Raw genomic sequence first — 25,653 nt, forward strand, 5'->3', positions numbered from 1 at the left:
AAACATTTGTAGCCAATCTGTGAGTGCTTACAATGATGTCACCTGGGAAAAGAGCCATTCTGCTGTCATTTGTTTTTCTGTTTTGTCTGTTTATAAAATTGAATATTTATAGTTTTTTTATATTTATTTTTGGCCTTTTTGCCTTTATTAGATAGGACAGTAATGAGACAGGAAGCGAAGTGGGAGAGAGAGAGAGGGGGTGGGGGGGATGGGGGGGTAGGGTTGGGAAATGTCCTCTAGCCGGGATTCGAACTTGGGACGCCCTGACGTGCTGCTGCACCATATTTTATTGATACGTAATAATTAGAGATACGGTATTAAATCTAAAGAATAAGTAAGTTGGTTTACAATTGAAGCACAAATAATATATGTTTTATATAATAATAATAACAATAATAATAATAATAATAAGATAGATAATATAAAATGATAAAGAAATTTAAGGTGTAGTACAGATAAATGTGTAAATACAAATATGCAAAAGGTACAGCAGTAAAAGTAAAAAAAAAAAAAAGAAAATCTATATCAAACAAAACCTATATAAATGTGTGTATATATATATATACTTATATATATATATATACTTATATATATATACACACATATGTATATTTTATAAATAAGCCAATGGTGAGGAAAATAGGCCAGGTGTTATTTGTTTTATCATTTTATCCCATCCTTTATAAAAAATGTTATGTGACAGGATGGGATGCCAATATTAACATTAGAGCCCTGCATTTAAGCCTGAGCCCCTCTGGGCCTAATTTTTTATTTTTTTTTTAATCCCCATAGGTCTGGGCTTCAGGCCAATTTTTTACATCATAGCTAGCACGCGTAACGGGCTTCGGCCCTGCTTTAGAAAAAACCTTTTTAAAAAGTTTAATGAGATGTAATACGTGCGGTCCGGAAGCACCAGTGATGCCTTGAGCATGGAGATTTCCAGACACGTTTAATGGAGAACATAAGGAGAAAAATTACCAATGGCAAACTTAAAACTGTGAAAAACGCTAGAGGAAAGGCAAGCTACTGGTCACTTTTCAAATAGTGACAACTTTAAATTGTCCAACTGATTATGCACAACTTGTAAGTTGAGTAAACTCACTGTGGACCACATACTCCTTGGATATCGATGTTACTTAAAAAACTAAAGCTTACATTTTAAAAAGCAAACAAAAAAAACTCTTCTCTAAAAAAACATTTCTCTCAATTATTCTGATCAAATACAAATCTGGTGTATTTTAATGGCTGTAACAGTATAAGCTCGTGCCTTAGATTTAAGGTCTGTGCATCGCTCTAATTAACATTTGTCTTGAAATATCCCTCTGCTTTCCTGTGTCAGAGCTGAATTTGCTGCGAAACGTGGATGCAAACAACTCTGAGAGCGGCGCAGCAGCAAAGAGCTCCAGCCTCCTGAGCGGCTTCAGGGGCTCTTCCAGCTACAACCACGAAACCGAGACCATCTTCGCCCTTCCCAAAATGCAGCTCCAGTTCAAATCCATCCATGTACAAGACCCAGAGGAACCTTCGCTCAGTGGTACAAACTCACCCATTTTCATAGTCTGCTAATGCTGCTAGACACTGTGACCTTTGCATTATGACACTGAGTGCTGTGTATTCACTCACCCTGTTGCAGATGCCAACAGCAAACCCAAAGTGGAGTGCAGCGTGGTGACCGAGTTCACCGATCACATCTGCGTCACCATGGATGCAGAGCTCATCATGTTCCTGCATGACCTGGTGTCGGCGTACCTGAAAGAAAAGGAGAAAGGTGAGATGATCAAATCAAGGTTCACTCCATTTCCTTTCTTCAGAAGTATCACTAGACCTGTCTCTATTGACTTGTGCGAAATAAAATTGCGAATTGAAATATGCCTAATGAAAGCATGTATTGCTCATATATTGCAAAAGATGTTTACAGTTTTTCATGCAGTCTGAAAAGGAATATTTAGCAAATCTGCAATGGAATTTTGTTTTCTGATTTTTAGGTCATGTTTTATACATAAAAAGTCATTTGATCATTTCAAAAATTGCTTATTAAACTGAATAAAGACTGTAAAAATTTACATTTACAATATTAAGGTTCCAAGCAGTAGAGAAATGCCATCAAATACCAATACTTGGTGGCAGATGTGAATGAGAAGGGCTTTGTGGCAAATCTTACAGTCCACATGGAAAATCCTAAAGCCAAAGTATCTTCTAGAGAAGAGAAAACTTGGCCTCGGCTGTATTGGGAAAAGTGTATTTTGATCAAGTGGAAATGTTTTACAAAATTAGTCATTTGGACTACACTGACACTGTTTCAATTTGAATTTACTAGAACTTCTATCTTAAACTGCTTTGGCATAATCTACATTGTAAAAGCACTATAGAAATAAAGATGCATTGAATTGGATCAAATTTTAATTGCAGGACACTTGTTAATAGAATTGCTTTCATTTCACAATACGTTGGTAACACTTTAGTTTAAGTACCAATTTATACTATTAACTTGTGGCTTTTTAGTTATTACCTGCCTATTATTAAAATATTGACTGTTTATTGGTATTAATAAAGAATGATATTATTCTACATTTCTAATCCTACCCAATAGCTAAACCCAACTAGAACCTTATCATTAATAAGCAACAAATTAATATTTTATTGAGTTCAAAGTCTTAGGCTGTGTCCGAAACCGTACTCAGTAGGTACTGCATTTGAATTTAAATGTACTACTCGGCCGTTAGAAAAGTACGTTTTATGCAGTATAAATGTGAGCCGTATGAATGGAATTCGGACGTACTACAACTGCCATTTTGTCATGGTCACGTGACCTAGCTGCGTCAGTTGCGTTGCTTCACTCCCATTCATGAATTCGCTCGTGGGGCATCATGGGATAGCGGAGCATGCATGGAATGCGCACTTCAGAATCTCGCGGGAAGTAGTAAGTCATACGGGTACTTCTCGCATACTGATTTTCGAATTCTATGAATTCGAACATACTACTCGGCTCGCATACTGATTTTAGCGTACTGTATAGTATGGAAGTATGCGGTTTCGAACGCAGCCTTAGTTAATGGTTTGGTAACTGGAAGAATTGTGCATTAAAGGGATAGTTCACCCAAAACTGAACATTCTGTCATCATTTTCTCATCCTTCTTCTTTCAAACCTGTTTGACTTTCTTCTGTTGAACACAAACGTTATTTTGAAGAAAACTGGAAACCTGTAAGTGTTGACTTCCTTATGCTCTGTTCACAGCGAGAGTTGGCGTTAACTCTTTCTATTGACTTTTAATGGAAGGACATGAAGTGTTGCCGAAATAAATTGTGGATCCGTTGAGTTGCGTTGCCTCTTTTGCTCAATGCAGAAGTTGAAAAACTTTAAAACAATCCAATCAGATCTTTTTATGCAAATGATATTGCAGTCACTAGCCAATCACATTTATGCAGTGGCAGAGAATAGTGCTATGTCATAACGGAAGAAACACTTAATATGATAGTTGGTTGACTTACCATTTGACTTTCTTACGCCTTGTTCACAAATTGTCAGTGTTAACGCTTCCCAGTGACTTTGAATGGAGTGATGTCAGTCATTGCTGAACTAAATTGTGAGTTCGTTAAGTCGCATTGCCTTCGTTGCTTGCTGCAAAAATATTGTGCAAATAGAAGTGCAGAGTTTATTGACCTTTAGAAAATATCACAATAGATTTTGTGTAATTTTGTAGTAGAAACACTCCTACTTCAGTGAAGTTTGTGTTTTTGTCGTAGCTCTCTTTGCACCACGCATGTTTGCGTCTCGGCCTGGCCAGAAGAGCCCGACAACGCAGCAGGATGAGGCTTCATCTGACAAGAAGGAGAAGGAGAAGGAGAAAGAAGAAGGAGTCAACTACGCCACAGTGGACTGGAGAGAGTTCCTTTGCAACACGTGGCATCTTGAGCCCACACTACGGTAACACTGCAGTCATATGACCTCAACATTTAACACACAGGCCCTTTTGATACTTGGAAAATGTTAGGGAAAAAAGCCATTGACATCCATAGTAGTAACAAAAAAAAAAACTATATATTGTCTTGATTATTATGTTATAAAATCTGAGATCTCTGTAAATGAATATACGTGGCATAATGCATAATTTATGAGTATTTTCCTAATTTTGTGGATTCCCGTCCGCCATTAACAGTCCTCATCGGTTTCCTCTGCTTCACACGTGAGTTGCTATGGTAATTATAAATGTTTGGGAGAAGCGCATTTACTTCGAACTGTGATCAAACTGACTGGAACTACATGTGCGTTTCAACAAAAATAATGCCCACCCTCCAGCCAATCAGAATCAATCATTTCAACAGACCATTGAATATATATATATTGAGAAATTATGCATTATATACAGTTAAGTCCATAAATATTAGGACATTGAAACAACAATTCTAACATATTTGGCTCTATACACCAACACAATGGATTTGAAATGAAACAAGCACAATATGCTTTAACTGCAGACTGACAGCTTAAATTTAAAGGTATTTGCATCCAGATCAGGTGAACGCTGTAGGAATTACAACAGTTTGCATATGTGCCTCCCACTTGTTAAGGGTCCAAAAGTAATTGAACAATTGGCTTCCAAGCTGTTTCATTGGCCAGGTGTGTGTTATTCCCTCGTTATCCCAATTACAATGAGCAAATAAAAGGTCAAGAGTTTATTTCAAGTGTGCTATTTGCATTTGGAAGCTGTTACTGTCAACTCTCAAGATGAGATCCAAAGAGCTGTCACTATCAGTCAAGCAAGCCATCATTAGGCTGAAAAAACAAACCCATCGGAGAGATAGCAAAAACACTAGGTGTGGCCAAAAAAACAGTTTGGAACATTCTTAAAAAGAAAGAACGCACCAGTGAGCTCAGCAACACCAAAAGATCCAGAAGACCACAGAAAACAACTCTGGTGGGCAACAGAAGAATTCTTTTCCTGGTGAAGAAAACACCCTTCACAACTGTTGACCAGATCAACTTATTAATACTTCAGAGCTCCACAGTGCAGATGGAGAATGACCCAAAGCATACTGCAAAAATAACCAAAGAGTGTTTTTAAGGAAAAGAGGTGGAATGTTATGCAATGGCCAAGTCAATCACCTGATCTGAATCCGATTGAGCATGCATTTCACTTACTGAAGACAAAACTGAAGGAAAATGCCCTGAACCCAGCGTCTAGTGATGTCTATGCATTCAAGTCTTCAGGCTGTAAATGACTGCAAAGGATTTGCAACCAGGTATTAGAAAGTGAAAGTGTAATTTATGATTATTATTCTGTTCAATTACTGTTGGTCCCTTAACAAGTGGAAGGCACAAATGCAAACTGTTTTAATTCCTACAGCGTTCACCTGATTTGGGTGTAAATTTTCTCAAATTAAAGCTGACAGTCTGCAGTTAACCACACAGTTAAGCACACCTTATGCGTTTCATTTCAAATCCATTGTGTTAGTGTATAGAGCCGAAAATGTTAGAATTGTGTAGATGTTCAAATATTTATGGACCTAACTGTATTTGTTTTTTTTTTTTGGACAGTTTTGTTATTAATCGATTCATTATTTTTACTAAAATTACGAAAGATTAAAATAATATTAAAGTAAGAAAGAAATCTTTATGTTTTTGTCGATATTGCGCACCCTAATGTATGTACGGCATTAATTTTTATTTCATTGGGTGTTAAAAAGTCTTAAATTTGATTGTAGAAAAATGTGCTACAAACCATGCTGTTGTTCATGCAGTTAATGTCAGGACTGAGCTCATTTAATGTGTTGATTGTTTCAGGTTGATCTCATGGACGGGTCGTAAGATTGATCCAGTAGGAGTGGACTACATTCTGCAGAAGCTGGGTTTCCATCACGCCAGAACCACAATCCCCAAGTGGCTGCAGCGAGGAGTGATGGACCCTCTGGATAAAGTCCTGTCTGTTCTCATCAAGAAACTGGGCACGGCTCTGCAGGACGAGAAGGAGAAAAAAGGGCAAAGGGACAAAGACGAGCATTAACTTCAACGTATTCATACATTTCCGCTATCTGGAGCCATTTCCTTTCTTGACTTGTCTGAAATCACTGGATTTGTCGCATTCTACTGTACAGCACACTAAAACACTGCTATTCTGTGTGAACGTTTTGCTCGGGTTCATTGCGTTCAGACGACTGAAAGTGTTCCTTTTTGATCTTGCTTGATTTTATACGTTTTAAATTTGCTGCTGAACGTCATCTGGACTTTTAACATGCACTTCTAAATCACTGACACTAACAGATGGCGCGCAGTGATCTTGAAGCTACAGTATATACAGGTTTACATGAGGAGCGTCCTGTGTTGTTTCTCTGAGGTGAACATTGCCAATCTAGACTTTTTAAAGCCGTTTTAGTGAATGTTTTTAGAGCTCCGGTGACGTGTTTCTTCTTTCAGCCAGCGGTGGAAGAGAGCAAACGTCCCGAAGCCTAATTATTCCTTTGAGAGTGACCAAATTTTTTCTGATGCCTGCTTAGCAACACGTTTTTGAGGAGGAGAGGTGATGTAGTGTAAAGAAGCACCTCGTATATTCCTGTGAATAATACATCCAAGACCTCAGATTATGCTGTGTAAATGTGAACTGGCTGATAAAGCGAGGCTCTAACTTATATGATAATAATAATACTAGATAAAGGAAATGTAAATATCTGAAAATGCATAAGCTGTTACCCATGTTAGGCCTGTGGTGATAGTGTTTTTTTTTTTTTTTTTTTGGCTCTTTCATAATATGTGCAATAGACCGTTGTATATACTGAGGTAAATATGTTCAATGTGCTGATTTCTTAACTGAATTAAATCATTACTACTAAAATGAATGAGATCCACTGGTGAGTGTTTTCTTCCTGGTTATGCTGTCATCATTCATTGATCTGGAAATGCAAGGTTGACTTATGACTTAATTGAATTCATTCCTTTACCTTCGGCTTAGTCCCTTATGTATTAAGGGTCACCACAGTGGAATGAACTGACAACTATTCCAGTATATGTTTTATGCAGTGGATGCCCTTCTAGCCACAACCCAGTACTGGGAAACATCCATACACACTAATTTACACACACCTATACACTCAGGCCAATTTAGTTCATCCAATTAAGCTACATGTTCTTGGACTGCGGGGGACACCGGGAGGAAACCCACGTCAACACTGGGAGAACATGCAAACTCCACACAAAAATTCCAACTGGCTCAGCTGTGACTCGAACCAGTGACCTTCTTGCTGTGAAGCGACAGAGCCACTGCGCTACCTTTAATAAAAATGAATCCTTTGTTTATTGGTTATGGTGCTTCAGGGATAAAAACAACATATAAATATCTGCTGCTATTGCAGCATTTAGAAATAAATCTAAATTGCATTCTACATCCCTAATCCTACCCAATACCTAAAGCCAATTACTGCTTGATGATAAGACAAAATTAAAAGTGTCGTAAACTTCAGAACCCAAGCCAGGAGACTCTTTCAAGCAGAATTCTTTGATTGAGAACGTTTGTTGCTCTGCAGTCAAACAGTCATCATCAGGAAGTCAACAAGAGTCTAATATGAGCAGTGTCATCCTGTCTATTATACTTTTTAGAGGGGCAGAGTTTATAGGTGCAGACAGAGTGTGGAATGAAGTAGATAGGTGAAAGAACCAGCCACTGACCAGACAAGTTTCACCTTCTCAAATCTAATAGATCCACAAAGGCATAGTCATTGAAAACCCGTTTACATTATTTTGGGATTTGCCAATGCTCAGGAAGGTCCTTGCCAATGTTAGAGTTTCGAATGAAGTGACAATGCCAAAAACCAAAGAATATAATTTTTCAGTTATTATATATATATATATATATATATATATATATATATAAGTATTCAGACCCCCTTAAATTTTCCACTCTGTTATATTGCAGCCATTTGCTAAAATCATTTTTTTCCCTCATTGATGTACACACAGCACCCCATATTTACAGAAAAACACAGAATTGTTGACATTTTTGCAGATTTGTTAAAATGAAAAAATGAAATATCACATGGTCCTATAGTATTCCGACCCTTTGTGACACTCATATATTTAACTCGGGTGCTGTCCATTTCTTCTGATCATCCTTGAGATGGTTCCACACCTTCATTTGAGTCCAGCTGTGTTTGATTGTACTGATTAGACATTATTAGGAAAGCCACACACCTGTCTATATAAAACCTTACAGCTCACAATGCATGTCAGAGCAAATGAGAATCGTGAAGTCAAAGGAATTTCTGAAGACCTAAGACAGAATTGTGGCAAGACACAGATCTGGCCAAGGTTACAAAATGTTCTGCTGCACTTAAAGTTCCTAAGACCACAGTGGCCTCATAATTCTTAAATGGAAGACGTTTAGGGTGACCAGAATCCCTCCTAGAGCTGGCCATACGACCAAACAGAGCTATCGGAGGAGAAGAGCCTTGATGAGAGAGGTAAAGAAGAATCTAAAAGCTCACTGTGGCTGAGCTTCAGAGATGCAGTGAGGAGATGGGGAAATTATAGAAAGTCAACCATCACTCCAACCCTCCACAGTCAGGGCTTAGTGGCAGAGTGGAAGCCACTCCTCAGTGCAATACATGTGAAAGTTTGCATGGAATTTGCTAAAAAGAAACACCAGAAGATTCTCTTGTCTGATGAGACCAAGATAGAACTTTTTGGCCTTAATATTAAGCGGTATGTGTGGAGCAAACAAGGCATTGCTCATCACCTGTCCAATACAGTCCCAACAGTGAAGTATGGTGGCAGCATCATGCCGTGGGGGAGTTTTTCAACTGCAGGGACAGGACGACTGGTTGCAATCAAGGGAAAGATGAATGCAGCCAAGTACAGGGATATACTGGATGAAAACCTTCTCCAGAATGCTCTGGACTTCAGACTGGGCCAAAGATTTACCTTCCAACCTAAGCACACAGCTAAAATAACGAAGGAGTGGCTTCACAACAACTCTGTGACTGTTGTTGAATGGGCCAGCCAGAGCCCTGACCTAAACTCTTCTGAACATCTCTGGAAAGCCTTAAAAATGCCCGTCCACCAACGTTTACCATCCAACATGACAGAATTGGAGATAATCTGCAAGGAGGAATGGAATCCCCAAATCCAGGTTGTTGCACCTTTGAATTTTACATAAATGTTTTGAATTGTTAAAAGTCATTGATTTATACTTTTAGATTTTTTACATATTTAATTTTGAGAAAGTTCACACACGATCTTTTGAAAAGAAAACATTGTGGATTTTTTTTTTTTATGTAATTAAGTCATAAATATAGTCTGTTGAATATCAGGTAACAAAATAATGATTATACACTTGATACGAGTTTTTTTTTAATACATTTTTATTACATATTCTTTCATCTTTAGTCCATTTTACCTATATAAGGATAAAAAAAGAAAGCATGGAAAAAAAAGTACCTGAAAGTAATAATGTGAGGTGCTTTATCGCCCCCTTCTGTATATTTGGGGAACATAAACTTCTCTAAAACTGTACTTCATACAAATACTCTGATAACGTGAATAATGAAATATGACGAAAGACTGATACACAAATTAAAACCATCGTTTCCTCCTGAATAAAAATGTCAGCTTATACACTGCTGATCTGCTGTATGTGGAATGACAATTGGTTTTTAAAAATATATATAAATCTTCCATGTTGCATAAGTATTAGTTAATGAGCTGATTAAAAGTGCAGACGCTGATCCATTCTGTATTAGATCAGTGAATGCAAATAAAATAAGTATATTAAAAATGGAAAGACTGCAAACATAAGATTCAGGGTATCTTCAGTCCAATCCATATCCGTTTTCAAAAAAAAAAAAAAAAAAAAAAAAAAAGAGATTTTGGCTTGATTATCGTTTTTAGGGTAGAAAAATTGATATTGGATAAACGACTCATTGACATTAGTGGCATGTAGCTGCAGTGACATCAACACAGCTTAATGATGCTTATAATCAAATTATTACGATGCTGTCAAACATCTGATTCATTGCATCGCGAGTTTGTTTATAAGATAGTCTTCTCTATGTCTCTCAAGTAACACTACAATAAGGCTGTATTATTTAACCTTAGTTAATGCATTAGTTTACATGAATTAACAATGAGCAACACATCTGTTAAGCGTTATTTAGTCTTTAAGCAGTATAAGCACGTTATAAGCAAAAAGAAACTTATCACATTAATGTGCTTATAACGTGCTATATTGACACCTACTGGCACATGTCACAAGATCACTGACACTAGTGGCATGTGTCACTGACACTATTGGCATTTAGGTCTCCATCATTTTTAAATGTATGACACTTTAGTGACACTTTAGAGTAGTGTAGTGACACTTTAGATCTTCATTGGTACAATACATGTCAGTGATTGTATGTATTATTTTGAGGTATTTTTATATAATTTACTTTTAAAAATGTAAATACATATTGAACTGGTTAACACTTAAGCCTGCATTTATTTACTTCATATATTAGGCATAAAAGATGGTAAAGATTATGTAATGATGAATGGAATTATTGTTCACCAATAACATAACTGCATTAACTTTTTATGCATTAAGTTTAGTTAGATATTAACAAAGACTAAATAACGCCTAACAGACGTGTTGCTCATTGTAAATTCATGTAAACTAATGCATTAAGGTTAAATAATACAGCCTTATTGTAAAGTGTTACTTGAGAGACATAGAGACGACTATCTTATAAACGAACTCGCGATGCAATAAATCAGATGTTTGACAGCATCGTAATGATTTGATTATAAGCATCATTAAGCTGTGTTGATGTCACTGCAGCTGCATGCCACTTATGTTAGTAGGCCCAAATGCCATGTTAGCACATGCCACTGATGTCATTCCTCTAATGTCAGTACATGCCACAAATGTCAATACATGTCACTAATGTCAGTAGGCCTAAATGCCACTAGTGCCAGTGATCTTTTGACATGTGCCAGTATGTGTCAGTATAAGCACGTTATAAGCACATTAATGTGATAAGATTCTCTCTGCTTTAATATTTGAAAATGATTAGGTAAATGACACCTATTATCTGCATATATGTTATATATTTATAAGATGCATTTTATTATAACTTTATAAAGCATGTTATTTAAAATACCTTAAAATGAAAATAAATGAAATAATAAAATAAATTAATGAATTAATAAACATGAAGTCCATATTGTAGCCAACAAAGGAACCGCCACGATGCAATAATACGGCACAACAGATAAGCATGTCACAATAAGTTTGATATCCACTGACATGTACTGTCAAATGACTAAATATTACGTATAGTAGCAATAAATAATGGAAGTATAGCTACGAATGCGTAAAATAAATGCTTTTAAATTAAAACATTGTGGAGTAGTCCAGCATATAAACTAACTTGCGACGCAATAAATCATGTTAAAAGTCGCGTAATTATTAAATCGTGTTGATTAGTGTCATTAAGCTTCGCCGGGTGTCAATGTCACTGCAGTGACATGCGGCGCGACACTCTGTAACACAGGTCACTACACATGGCACTACTGAATGACACATGACATTGAAAACCGGAAGTGTCACTACACTACACTCAGTGGCCTGGACCAGTGGCATCTGTACGTCAGATGTCGTGTCACTTTGTCTTAAACTGCTGCTGCTATCGTTTTACTATGGTTTTAATATCGTTTTACCATTGTTTTACAATCGTTTTATCATGGTTTTATAATCGTTTTACCGTGGTTTCAATATCATTTTACTATAGTTTGCTATAGTGAACTGTATAGTTTAATTATGGTTTTAGTATGCTTTTGCTATAATTAAACTGTAAAACGATGGTAAAACAATGGTAAAACGATAGTAAAAGTAAAACAATGGTAAAACGATAGTAAAACAATGGTTTTACTATCGTTTTACCATTGTTTTACTATCGTTTTACCATCACTTTAATATGGTTCAATCTGGTTTTAATATGGTTTAACTACAGTAAAAGCATACTAAAACCATTTTAAACTACAGTTCACTATCGTAAACTATAGGAAATTGATAGTAAAACCATGGTAAAACAATGGTAAAACGATGACAAAACAATAGTAAAACGATAGTAAAACAATGGTAAAACGATAGTAAAACCATTGTTTTACTATTGTTTTACTATCGTTTTATCAATTTCCTATTTTTCAATTTTTTCAAATCAAATTTTACTATTGTTTTACCATCACTTTAATATGGTTCAATCTGGTTTTAATATGGTTTAACTACAGTAAAAGCATACTAAAACCATAGTTAAACTATACAGTTCACTATCTTAAACTATAGGAAATTGATAGTAAAACCAAGGTAAAACGATGCTAAAATCATAGTAAAACGATAGTAAAACAATGGTAAAAAAATGGTAAAACGATAGTAAAACAATGGTAAAACGATAGTAAAACAATGGTAAATCGATAGTAAAACGATAGTAAAACAATGGTAAAACGATAGTAAAACAATGGTAAAACGATAGTAAAACAATGGTAAATCGATAGTAAAACAATGGTAAAACAATGGTAAAACGATAGTAAAACAATGGTAAAACAATAGTAAAACCATCGTTTTACTATCGTTTTAATATCGTTTTACCATTGTTTTACTATCGTTTTACAATCGTAAAAAGGGAAGTTTCTCAAAAGGGAAAAAAACAAGGAAAAAAAAAAAAGCAAACAAACAACTAAACCGCTTTTAAAAAACCTTTATTTCTTGCATCACAAGAAGCCCGTCATGATTCACTTTTAAAACTCTGAATAGGTAGATTTACCATCCTAACATTCTGGTTACTCAAACTCTAGAATGGTACAAAAAAAAATGAACCAAGCTTAAAAAAATGTGCTGCTCTACTGTTAAAGGAACTGGCTCTAAAACAATACAAACAAGATGAAATGGCTACCCATAGTGTCTTATTTAACGATAACACTTGTTATAAAACAAAAGACTCTTGGCACCGGTAACTAACAATAAATCCAGTATTATTATAATTTTGGTCTTTCATATACATTTCCATATACATATCTACTGTTTAAAAACAAAACAAAACAAAAACTATGCCAAGATTCAATCGGTTTCAAGTTTGGCGTCCGTAATGCTGTTTATTTATGGTGTTCAGTCTGTCAGCCCTGTCATCCATTCATCACAAACAAACAAACAAACACACACACTCTTGAGTGGATCATGAAGAGGCAGAACGAGTCGAGAAGGGACCTGAATGGTCAGCTTTGAGGAGCTCTACAGTGTTAAACGCTTCCCTGATCAGACACGTACAGTGCTTCCAGAACAGTCAAACACGACGTCAATATCACTGAATCATTTGGGGCAGGAGCTGAGATTAGCGGGAGCTTCCACAGTTCAAGAACCCACTACACCTCAGCGTTTTTTCTGGGCCTCTTCTTGAGAGGTGCTTTGCTGGTGGTTTTGGCCTCTGCTCTGCGCCTGTATTTGCGTGGTTTGGTGGATGGTGGTAGTTGAGCGGTCTCTGTCTGCGGGCGGATGTCGGAGTCTTCATGTTCCTGGCAGCAGAGCTGGCCTGTGAGCGGGTGAGAGCGCAGCGCCCCCTCCTGGTGAGCCTTGCAGAATGAGTTGGGGCACAGCTGGCAAAAGGCATCAGAGTTCTTGCCGCACACGTCACAGTGATGCCAGGGACAGTCCCAGCGGCCTGAGGACACACAGCAGAATAATTAGGTTAAAGAAATATATTATGGAAATATATTTTTCTTTTTTTTTTTTATGGAAACATATGCAAGGTAATTTGGCCAAAAAAATTTATACATAATTAATTATTATTAAATCTGCAATGAGTTAATAAATCATTCACATTCCTGTCATTCTAATCCTCCGAGACCTTTGTTCATGAAAGTTTAAATCAGAGAGCTCCCCTATAGTCAGTTACAGCCCAAAACAGTCAAAAACATTACATGTAACTAGGCATGGGTCGATATAAAATTCAGACAGTATAATAACCTTGGATAAAAATTGTACGAATCACAATTTACGGTTCGGAGCGCACGAGACCCATGGATTAACTTTTTTGAACTTGTAAATTAATCCAACATTTATAACCATTGCAGAGAGATCGCCATTCCCACGTCATTCAAAATCACATGCATGACAGCATTTTGACTTCCCTGTAAAATATAATGATGACGGAAAAAGTTGTGGCGGGACCTAACTAAATGCTTTTTTAGGCTATTAACTAAAGTTATTTTCTGTCACTGCTTGTTTAGCCTGCATTAATGCATTCAGTGTAAAGCTGTACAATTAAACATTAAAAGATCGCGATCTCAATTCAAACGCACATAACATGAATGATAAACGAAAATTATTTAAATATGTTTATTAATCCTTAAAGTAGGACTGCTCAATTATGGAAAAAATCATAATCACGATTATTTTGGTCAAAATTGTAATCACGATTATTCAAAACGATTACAGTTGAAGTCAAAATTATTAGCGCTCCTGTGAATTTTGTTTTTTATAACTATATCCCAAATTATGTTTAAAAGATTCAGGAATTTTTTACATTATTTCCTGTATTTAAATATTTTGAAACCTATTTTAAGGTCAATATTATTAGCCCCCTTAAGCAATATATTTTTTGATTGTCTGTCGAAGAAACTACTGTTATATATTAACTTGCCTAATTAAGCATTTAAATCGCACTTTGAATCTGAATGCTTGTATTTGAAAAACATCTAGTAAAATATTATTTACTGTCATCATAGCAAAGATAAAAGAAATCAGTTATTAGAAATGAGTTTTTAAAACTATTATGTTTAGAAATGGGTTGAAAAAACAACAACTTTCCATTAAACAGAAATGGGGGGGGGGGGTCACTAATAATTGAGGACAAATAATTCTAACTTCAACTGTTTATATACACTGTTATTTTCCTCCCTGCAAAGGGAAATAAATACAATAGAATAAAAATATGAAACAAACTGTGCTTTAAGCATCTTCACTGTAAGAAAATACTTTAGCTACAAAAGTCCTTCAGTCAAGAGCAGTGAGTGATTTTCTCCTTTTGTTGTTTGATTAATGATAAAAACAGCCGGCAGATGGAATATTGCACGTTGTCACTTTAATGGTTTCTCTTTCACATGTCTTTTGATTCTCAACTCGTTTGTTTATTACACAAAGGAGGGTTAATATGAATAATCACTAAACACCGCGTTTTGACACCTATTTGACCATTAAAGCGCTCACATTAAGATGACTTTAGATGTGTGTGCTCTGCTTGTCGCTGAGGCGAATGAGACTGAATGCTGTGTGTATGCGCCTGCTGGTTCGTAATGTTGGGGCAGCATGCAGTCTCATTTGCGCTTTTAAAACATGAATGATGTGCATCCCGTGCTGCAAAAATTACATTCGGTACAAACTGTCATTTTCATGTGAAACTGAGCTTTGCAGAGCAACAAATGTGTACAACTGGAAAAGGGGCGGTATATGATGCAATAATCGTTACATCTCGATTAATGGTTTTTCATAATCGTTAGAAGCCAAAATCGAAACCGAATTTTCGATTAATTGCACAGCCCTACTTCAAAGCACTGCATTCAAATCTGCGTTTGATGGAGATAGATTCAGTTTTTACACTTTTTTTAGTTCGTTACAAACAATTAAGTAACAGAAGAACTGGGAGAACGGTTTATAGTTCAGATTTAAACGCTGATGTTCAAGCTAAAGATTAAAAACCATCGTTTAATGGAACCTGACGCTGGTGAAAGCAATTACATTGTGTAACCAATGGGTGGCGACAAACAACCATCAAAATTATGTCACAGAATAGGTTTTCAGAAACGATACACCTACAGTATAATGAAACGACGTTTTATGTGTGAACTGTTGAATCATTAATTGAAAATAAATATATGTTGTACAAGATGTAAGATTTTTATATTTAGCACTGTCAGCAACAGTAGCAAAGATCATATTGAATACACTTCTTTGTGTCACCTGGTTCTTTCTTGATTTTTTTATTAAAATTACATGTTCTAAGTTCTGTTTGTTAAACCAATGGCTTTTGCGGCAATATTTTTGTATAAATGGAAAGCAAATGAAATTTGTCTCCGCTATTTTTTGTTGAACCGAAAAAATGGTCTGATTACCACATTACACCACTCTTTATTTGACTTATTTCTTCTAAAGGTGAAAACGAAACAACAACTTTACTTGCTCTAAGAATATTTTGATATTTGGACTAAAAATGAGACAAAACCCAGTAATAAAACATTTTTTGCATTGTGATTATTCAATTTCTGTACCTGAATACTGTAAGAGTCCCCAGAAAACTGTCAAATAGTCCTATTTGAACACTGTTGTGAAACTGTATTCATATTTTAATATTTATCCTAGAAAAATACAATTAAAACAATATCCAATTTTTGCAATATCATGCAGCCCAAACTCAAACCACCAGTTACAACCGAGGCCAGCAGAAGAGCATCTCTGAATGTACAAGTCAAACCTTCAAGGATTTGCTACTTCTATCAGCCAAGAAGAGTAGATTGAGGTTACAATTCACACAGGCTCAAGAAAAAAAAAAAAAAAAAAAAAAAAAGAAATTGCCTGATCTGAAGAGTCTTGACTTTTACTGACATTCAGATCGTAAGGTTAGATGTTGTTAAAAAGATGTCAATGGTGCTTTTCTGCCTCTATCAATGGTTCAGGTTGGTGGTGGTGAAATAATGGTGTGCAAGATATTTTCATGGCACACTGGGTATCATTTGAGCATAATATTGTTGCTGATGCCCCTCACTCTATCCACACATTTAGATGTGAAATGAACAGCCCCAAAAATGGACGACATAGAACAGTTGGCATGTGGCTGCTTATCACAAGAAGCTTAGTTTAAGTTGGGGTCCACCAAGGTTCACTGTTGTACTTTTTGCCTCAATAATAAATATGGAGGCGTCCGAGTGTGCAGAAAGTGCATGTGTTCGAAGTCCAATATAAGGAGGTCTTGGATCGCAATTGTGAGACTGTTGCTAGAGATTTTTCTAAATTCACATTAAAGGGCACCTATGATGAAAATCATATATTTTTTAAGCTGTTTGGACAGAACTGAATGTAGGTATAGTGTATCCACAGTCATTTTGGGGTGATATAAAGAAAATAAGTCTCTTTTTTTATTTCCTGATGTTAAAATAGGATCCAAATGCCTCCCATTTTGAGGCAGACTGCAACTTAAAGTAAGAGTGCAGTTTTCCCACCCACCAAATTGATTGACAGCTGAGTATTAAAATGTTTCTGTAGTAACGCGTATAATCATATCAACAAGACAGGTCGTGCGCAAAGCAACAGGGAATAAAAGATCTGTTCAGCTCTCTGTGATCATCAGTCATCATCAAATGTGGTCAAGAGTGAGTTTTACAAGTTTAAAACATTTTAAAACAGTGCATGTTTGTGATGAACTACAGCAATTACCCTTCAGCTTTACTTCACTACAGCCGTGTGTCAGTACAATTATAAAAGAAGACGCTTTAATCCTGGTTGGTGGACGTTAAATCTGATTTAATTTTCCACATTAACATAACAGATATCCATACAGCAGTGGATATTAATGTGTATCCTGTCACATTTGTCGTGCAAAAACAGTGCAAAGTTAAATGCGCACACTGTCTGTGTGTGTTTATCTGTGTGCGTGCGTGAACTTTGCAACATCATTGTGTGACGTCATTGTTTTTTTCCAATGCTATATTTAAAACATTACATTTAAATGACCTAATGAACATGTGGATATAAAGTATTCCTGTTTAGAATATGAATATGCTTAGGCCAACATTTATTTCATTACAGTTTGTTTGCATTTTGTCAAGGGCTACTTTTCAATTGTACTTTAAGGTACACTACTGAATATCAACATTTCAAGTTAACAAAAAAAAAAAAAAAAAAAATCTCAAATGATTGATTAATAATATAAAATTAAAAACAAAAATCTACATAAAATGAATCCTTTAGATTAATCAAATAATTGATAAATTAGCCTATAGTTTAAATTGATATTATTGTAAATGTCGTTACTGGCAGCACTAATGCATACCGTACTGTACTGCTCAGTAGAAACAAGCAATGATATGACCACATACCATTCAGTACAACAGGCCAAATCGCAAAGCTCAAATCATCTTAAACTAGTTTCTTGAACTTGACAATTCACTATACTCCAATGTAGTAACCAGATGTCAGTCCAGCGGAGCAGCATTGAATTAATGTCATGAACAATCAAGTAAGTTCTGAAGGCAAAAAACAGAGTCTAACATACTAGCAAGGTGGATGGTGAGTGTACATTAAATTACATAATATAACAGCATTAGAGTTTGCTAACAGCTCTTACCGAAGGGTCTCTTGGTGCGGTCCAGACAGGAGAGGTGATAGGCTTTGGTGCAGCCCTTCTTATCACACAGAACCAACTGTCCTCCATCCCCACAGCGAAAACACTCGTCCTCAGACTTCTTGCCTTCATTCCGGGCCCTTCTCCGTTTGGGCTTTTTCTTCTGAAGTTTGGCTTTGGGCTCAGAAGTATGTCCGTTCTGAAGGTGACGGGTGAAAAGTTGGTGTGAAGATAATTCGATTAAAGGTATTCACATTCATTCTTCAACTGAGGCTCCATTTACACTAATACGTTTCAGTTTAAAATGGCGTTTTAGAACGGAAAATGATTCACATCCACACTGGCGTTTCATCTAGAGTTTCTGAAAAGATCTCAGTCCACAGTATAATATAATATATAATATATAATGCACATCACGTGACCATACACACACTGTCATGCACTGCAGTGTATGCAGACGTCTGAGCCCCAGGCAGTCAGCAGGTGCTCTGCTGGCACCACTCCAGGTGAGAGCAGCGCACGTCAGACAGTTCATCAAGGATCTATCGCCGAACCCTCATCTTACTAGTTAAACGTGATATTTAATTCCTCTCGTCTCTATCAAACGACACTTTGGTATATTGAATCCATCACTTGTTCTCAGATAACGTGCTTTGGATGAGCACAAAAATAAATGAATATATTTATACCACATACACTGATTTTTCATATTGAGAGATTGCTTGACTTTATTTTCTATATTGTATAAACTTATTGTGTTATTGATTGCCATTATTAATTATTAAAACTCATATTTTGATACAAGACTGAACTTTGTGCACTTACTATTGAGGAAAAAGCCCCAAGCAGATAGGCGAATGTCTGCTGCCACGCATCCGTTTTCAGTGCTCAAACTCTGGGGTAGTGTGGACAGAAGGTGTAACTGTAGTAAAACGTATGCGCTTTAAAACTAAAACGTATTAGTGGAAACGGGGCCTAAGAACTGGACTGCAGCTGTTTTTAAAAACTTGGGACAAACTTAACGTTGTGTGTTTTGATCAAGAGCACAAAGGTGACAGCTCACATCTGTCAAGGCTGAAATCTTCTGAATACTAGCCCTGAGCTTTAACCACCACATCCCACTACCAAGACTATACTAACAGCAGCTGAAATCAAGATATTACAGTGACTCGCCTTGGGTCTGTCTCCTAGGAAACCACTGCAGTTGGGAGCTCCACAGCGACACACAGTCTTCTCGTTCCCCAAACAGTCCAGGTTGTAGTTAAACGTCAGCTCAGTGCCTGAAAATATAGATCCACAAGTGAATGAAGTGGTGCGGAGGACAAAATACAAAAAAACTGTTTAATTAGTAAAACCTACAATTATGGTGTCTAGAATAAAACAAATAAATAATAAAAAAAGAATTCAGAAAAATAAAAGACAAGAACAAGAATAAATAGATTTCATAGAACCCCATAATTGTTTAACACAATGCATGTGTATATACACAGACATAAACCTATACAGATAAACAAACACACCGTAACTTTAGAATTAATAAGTTTAGTTTCTCTGATATTGTCAAAATTGAGTTATTCCAGGGTTTATGCAGGTTTCACCAAGTTAAATTTAAGACATTAAGACCATTTTCCATTATCCCACTTAGAAAAGATTTTCACTTGCCCCTTAAAAAAAGCTATTAAAATTAATATATTTAATACAACAAAAATATTAATTTTGTTTGAATATTTTTTTTTATTAATTTTTAAATATATCTATTAACAAACCATACAACCCTTACTAAGAATAGAACAAAACATAGCTGTCAATTACTTAAAAATAATAATGGTGATTGTGTTAATGGCCAGACTGGGTAGCTATACATGAACAAAGGAAAATTAAGACCTGTTAAAAAAAGATTTAAGCACAATGTTTCAGTAGATTTAAGACTTTTTAAGGCCTAAAATTGATCTTTTGAGATTAAAGACATTAAGAGTTTTTAAGACCCCACGGATACCCTTTACTCCCCTATTATTTTGCTTGATAGTAGTTTTACAAATTTCCTATTTCGTTCATATTTCATATTTTTGTATTGAAACAATTACTCGTGACAAATCACTTTAAGTTGTTTACTTTGGGGCATTTTTTAATTTAGAAAACTGTATCGCTATATCATGTTTGCTATAAGGAATGGTAAAGCCAGTGTTCCCACTTCAGGCCAAATATCACATTTGCCTACTTTTATATGACTTTCACCAAAAAGCTGAATTCCCATGACCTATAATTAAAGGACAAATCGCCTTAACCATGAGAACAACAATGGATATTTTACCTCAGATCTTGAAATAAAAACTGATGCACTCACTGTTTGTGTGACAGCGCAGTGCTCCCTCTGCTCTAATTTATTGATCAATAGTAGTTTTTCAAATTTCATATTGCGTTCATATGTTGTACTTTTGTGAAAATTGAGTTACTTACTGTGACAAATTACTTTAAATGGTGTACATTTTAGGGGTGAACCTACACTGGTCTCACGGTTCGGTTCAGTTATGATTATCATGCCATCAATTCGGTTCAATTCAATATCTCAGTGCATCACAATGCATTGACGATGCTTTCCATACACAATTTGATATTTTACTTAGAAACGCAATAATTCTTGTATTAAAATTGACAATTTATAAATATATTTTTAAAGTATTTGTAATACAATTTTGTCCTTTAATACAAGCAGTCAGATACATGTACTGTACCTTTCCTTTTACCTGCTCAAAGAAAACTCTATTTTTTTTTTTTACATATCAAACAAAACTAAAGTACATGCACAGAACAACATGAGCATTTATAGCAAATAAACTAATGTAAATATTTTCTCGCTTGCTTTTTTAATTGTTGTCGAGTGAGTTCTTAAACGCATATGATTGGTCACGTGCTCAGCAGAAAAGGCTGCGTTTGACGGTCAGCTCGGCTCTGGCTCTGTTCACCAAACAATGACAGAAATTTATGTTAAACAGGCGTGTCGATCAGCTGATCCATTATAGATGGCGATGCAGAGGAGAAAACTCGCTCTGCAGACACGATCGTCTCTGGATCCACATATAATGTTATTGTTGAAACAGCTGAGACAGGAGATTAACGGTTACCTCATAGAGTCAGAGTTTATAGCTTTCATTTTTTCCTAGCTGGTGTCCTTCCCTGTTAGTGAAAGACTGTCCAGCTAACTCAAGGTGTGAATTGTGAACCGTTATCTGCTTTTTAAGTAGTTCGAGCGTTTAAATTACGTCACCTCCCTCACATCTCCTCCCTCACCGAAAGCTACTGCAATACAATGCATATGTGATAAATGATGTCATAATAACCGGTTTTGATTATTACTGAACAGATATTGAATTGCTCACATCTGCAGCGAAGAAATTTTCACATCCCTAGTACATTTTGAGCTACTTTTATTTAGAAAACTGTATCTCTGTTATCTTTGCTTTATGGAATGGAAAAACTAGTTAGGATCAAGTGGAGAAAAACAAAGTGAAACTCTATCATCAATTTTCCCTATCAAGACTCACCAGCAGGAATGTCACACACTGCAAACAGGCCCACGCGTGTGTCTCCATTAACGGTCCATTTCTGAGTCTCACAGTTGGGTTGGCAGCTGTGGTTCATGAAGCGAGAGTAGTTCCCTTTGGGTCCCGCATCTATAATCCGATCCTGTTCGCACACACAAACAGTGCTTTGTGTGAAGCTCAAATAATCACAATCATTAACGCTGTCATTAGTGTATTATTTATGGATGGATCTGTAGTATTGTGACCTGTGATGCCACATATTGCTGCTCAGTGGCACTCCCAATACAACACTGTTTCTCTGGCTCTGCTGTACAGGGCCCATACATGTCAACATCAGACATGAACCCCACACACGGAGAGCGAGTGCAGCATGTTATCACAGATAGGCTAAATTTACCTTGTCTATAGTGAGCATATAGAAATGTGTGATGTCGTTCTCCTGAGCATGTCTGATTCTGCTTCTGCACTCCTCCTCGTCTATCAGCTCACCCACATATTCATTCACAAACTCGCCCTGAACGACAAAAAAAAGGAAGAAGAAAACCATAAATCAGTAAGTCCAGGGTTCCCACTCTAAACCAAATGTCAAATTCCCCCAATTTTAAACGACATTCACTAAAAAGCTACATTTCCATGACCTTTAATAAATGGAAAAACTGCCGTTTTACAAATTTCTACTTTCTTTTTAATTTTCTTTTAAAATATTTACACATAACGACTTACAAATTTAGGTCCAACAAGCACCTACACAACAATTACCAATAAAAGATACAATGTACCAACAATATACTAGAAAATAATAAATAATAGATTAGTAGTAAATAATGAAGAAATAATAATATAATATTTATGATAATTAGTACATACATTAAGTAAAAAATAAATAATAAATGAATGAATAATTAAACAAAAAATATATAAATATACATGCATGTAAACATGAATGGATGGATATATCTATCCATGTATTCATATACATACATGCATATATATATATATATATATATATATATATACACATATACATATATATATATATATATATATATATATATATATATATATATATATATATATATATATATATATATATATATATATATATATATATGTATATTTATATACACACACACACACGCACGCACACACACATTTATATTTATATATATATATATGGTCATCATGAACCCAAGGCTCTTAATTTAAGTAATATTATACTGACATGTTATCCCTAGTTAACAGGTACAGCTTTTTCCCCAAAAAAAAAAAGAAAAGAAAAGAAAAAAACACAGTATAGAAAAACTACATCTTGATAAAATGGAGTTAAAATTTAAAGCAACAAACAAATTCTTTGATCTTCCATGACTTGGACAAAAAAATTTATATTCCATGACATTTCAGAAATTCCACTCATAGAAATCATTTAAACCTGTAGAAAAGCCAGCTTTACATACTTTCTTAATGTCCCGCAGTGAAATCAGACCCCAGCCTTTGCCTGCAGTGCGGATGATCTTGGTCTCGGGGTAGAGGCGTTTGGTGAAGTCCTGGTTTTGGCATCGCTCTCCAGCCGGACACACTTGAGGATGGCACTCGTACAGCAGCATGCGGTTCAGACACTCAGACTCAAAGCTGCAGGGTCGCTCTGTTGACGGCTTACAGTTACACTTGGGGATCTCAGAAATGTCTGCGGTGTACACCTGCACTCGCCCACAAGGCTTGTTCACCTAAAGTTAACACACTCACAATGTTAAAAAAAAAAAACTATAGAGATTTCAACATATGCACCAATACTCAAAATGGATGATTTGTGCTTTAAATGTGCAATCAGCAACTGGTCATTTTTCCTTCTCTTTCAACTCAGCCAGATCTTGCATACACGCGGCACTTACATTTTTTTAGTAAAAAGCGTGTAAATTAAGCACTTACATGGAGTGAAAACATGTGATGGCGTGGATTTTCTGATATCCGCTCCAGCATGGAGTAACACATATTCTTTCTTGTCTAGTTAAATGCTTAAGGGCCTAGATTACAGGGCCTATATTATAGGATGACCTTAGTGTCATCCTATAATGTCATTTTGAAAGTAAATCTAGAATATGTGTGTGATGGCTTTTCTGTATTCCAAATGATTTGTTTCCTCAAGCCTGGTTTATACTCAACGCATCCACTTGTTCGCTTGAGTGCGAGCAGCGAATGTGACGTCATCGCAGAGTTTCCGGATGTCGGTGCGCATGGTTATTTTTGAGACTCGAACAAATAGTGCCTACGGCGCCGCATTTGATTTGCGGACACACACACACACCGCAGTAGACACACACACAGACAGAGCGCCCGTTTAGCTTTGCACTCTTTTTGCACGCAAATGTGACATGATACAGGTTAATATCCACTGCTGTATGGATATCTGTTATATTAATGTACAAAATAAACCTGATTTAACGTCCACAAACCGGGATTGAAGCGTCTTCCTTTATAATTGTTCTGACACGTGGCTCTGCTGATGAAGTAAAGCCAAGCTAAATCGCTGTAATTCATTACACACGTGCACCGTTTTAAAACATTTTAAACATGTGAAACTTACTCTTGATCACATTTGATGATCCTAGCAAACTGAACAAACCTTTTATTCCCGGTTGCTTTGCGCACGTCTGGTCTTGTTGATATGATTATACACGTGACCACCAGGACATGTTAATACGCGCAGCTGTCAATCAATTCGGTGGGCGGGGGGACCGCACTCCTACGTAAAGTTGCAGTCGATCTGAAAACCGCTCCAATTTGTCCACCGTTTTTATGTTGTTAAATTTAAAAAAAAAAAAAAGGACTGGGTTTGTTTATATCACCCCAATATGACGGTCTATACACCATACATGCACATATGTCTGTCCAAACAGCTTGAAAAGTAGATTTTTCACCATAGGTGCCCTTTAAAGTAAACTCATTTGTATGTAAGCTGCCAGTTTGGACGCAGATTTGTACCAGTTTTGATAAGATGGCTGAGAGTACACTCTGTCCTGGGTAAGAAACAGATTGTACTGTGTGTGTGTGTGTGTGTGTGTGTGTGTGTGTGTGTGTGTGTGTGTGTTCTATTCCTTTGTGGATCATTTCACAGGTCTGGGGTCAGCTCTGAACACCTAGTGGCTGTCTGATGTTTGAATGCTTGAGATGTCGTTCAGAATTGTACACGCGCACACACGGACATGTTCTTAGTCTATCTGTGTTTTAACCAATCAGGTTAAAACATCTATATGTATGACACAGTTAATGATGTTATGTGAAAGTATAATTGCTGTTGTTTTGAGATTGTAAGCAGAGCAGCCTAAGAAACTGCAAACTATCTTTAGTAAACTTCCTTTTTAATTGAATCTATGACTCCAGCTCTTCTTCATATGACAGACTGGTCATTTTTGGGATAAAACTGGATATTTCCTACACATGTAATTAAAAAATTAAAAACATTATATTGTTAATTATCTAGTTTCTGTGAGTCCATGATTAAATAAATACAATTAAAAAAACAGTATGGATAAGACTTTTGTTGGCAGTTTTTATTATAGCTCATGTTTAGGTGATTGCTAGAAGTTTTATACATTACAAAAAGTTGAAAATTACGAGGATTCATGTTCATTTCATCTGCAAAAATCTCTTTGTCTCTCTCTCTCTCTATTGTTAATCTCAGTATCTACTAATAATGTACTCTACATTGGCATCTATTGATTTCCATCGTGTGAAGATTTTGGCTGCATTTAAAAATTAT

The 25,653-nt window shown here is 36.0% G+C and overlaps 2 protein-coding genes across 2 annotated transcripts in view; one reads left to right on the forward strand and one right to left on the reverse strand.

Annotated features, from left to right (window-relative positions):
* The window catches only part of kiaa1109 (KIAA1109 ortholog), a 213,017-nt gene extending 206,186 nt beyond the window's left edge, over positions 1–6,831 (forward strand). The window contains 4 exon segments of the mRNA XM_056470418.1: positions 1,340–1,534; positions 1,634–1,768; positions 3,745–3,925; positions 5,783–6,831. Coding sequence (XP_056326393.1) covers positions 1,340–1,534; positions 1,634–1,768; positions 3,745–3,925; positions 5,783–6,002 — 731 coding nt within the window. The 3' untranslated portion in view covers positions 6,003–6,831.
* Positions 6,832–12,707: 5,876 nt separating this feature from the next.
* The window catches only part of nsd2 (nuclear receptor binding SET domain protein 2), a 37,827-nt gene continuing 24,881 nt past the window's right edge, over positions 12,708–25,653 (reverse strand). Inside the window, exons 19-24 of the mRNA XM_056470825.1 lie at positions 23,351–23,620; positions 22,294–22,410; positions 21,897–22,038; positions 19,528–19,634; positions 18,358–18,553; positions 12,708–13,680 (exon numbers count right to left, since the gene is read on the reverse strand). Coding sequence (XP_056326800.1) covers positions 13,385–13,680; positions 18,358–18,553; positions 19,528–19,634; positions 21,897–22,038; positions 22,294–22,410; positions 23,351–23,620 — 1,128 coding nt within the window. The 3' untranslated portion in view covers positions 12,708–13,384. The remainder of the gene's footprint in view (positions 13,681–18,357; positions 18,554–19,527; positions 19,635–21,896; positions 22,039–22,293; positions 22,411–23,350; positions 23,621–25,653) is intronic.

This window comes from Danio aesculapii, chromosome 13, assembly GCF_903798145.1.
Source record: "Danio aesculapii chromosome 13, fDanAes4.1, whole genome shotgun sequence".
NCBI lineage: Eukaryota > Metazoa > Chordata > Actinopteri > Cypriniformes > Danionidae > Danio > Danio aesculapii.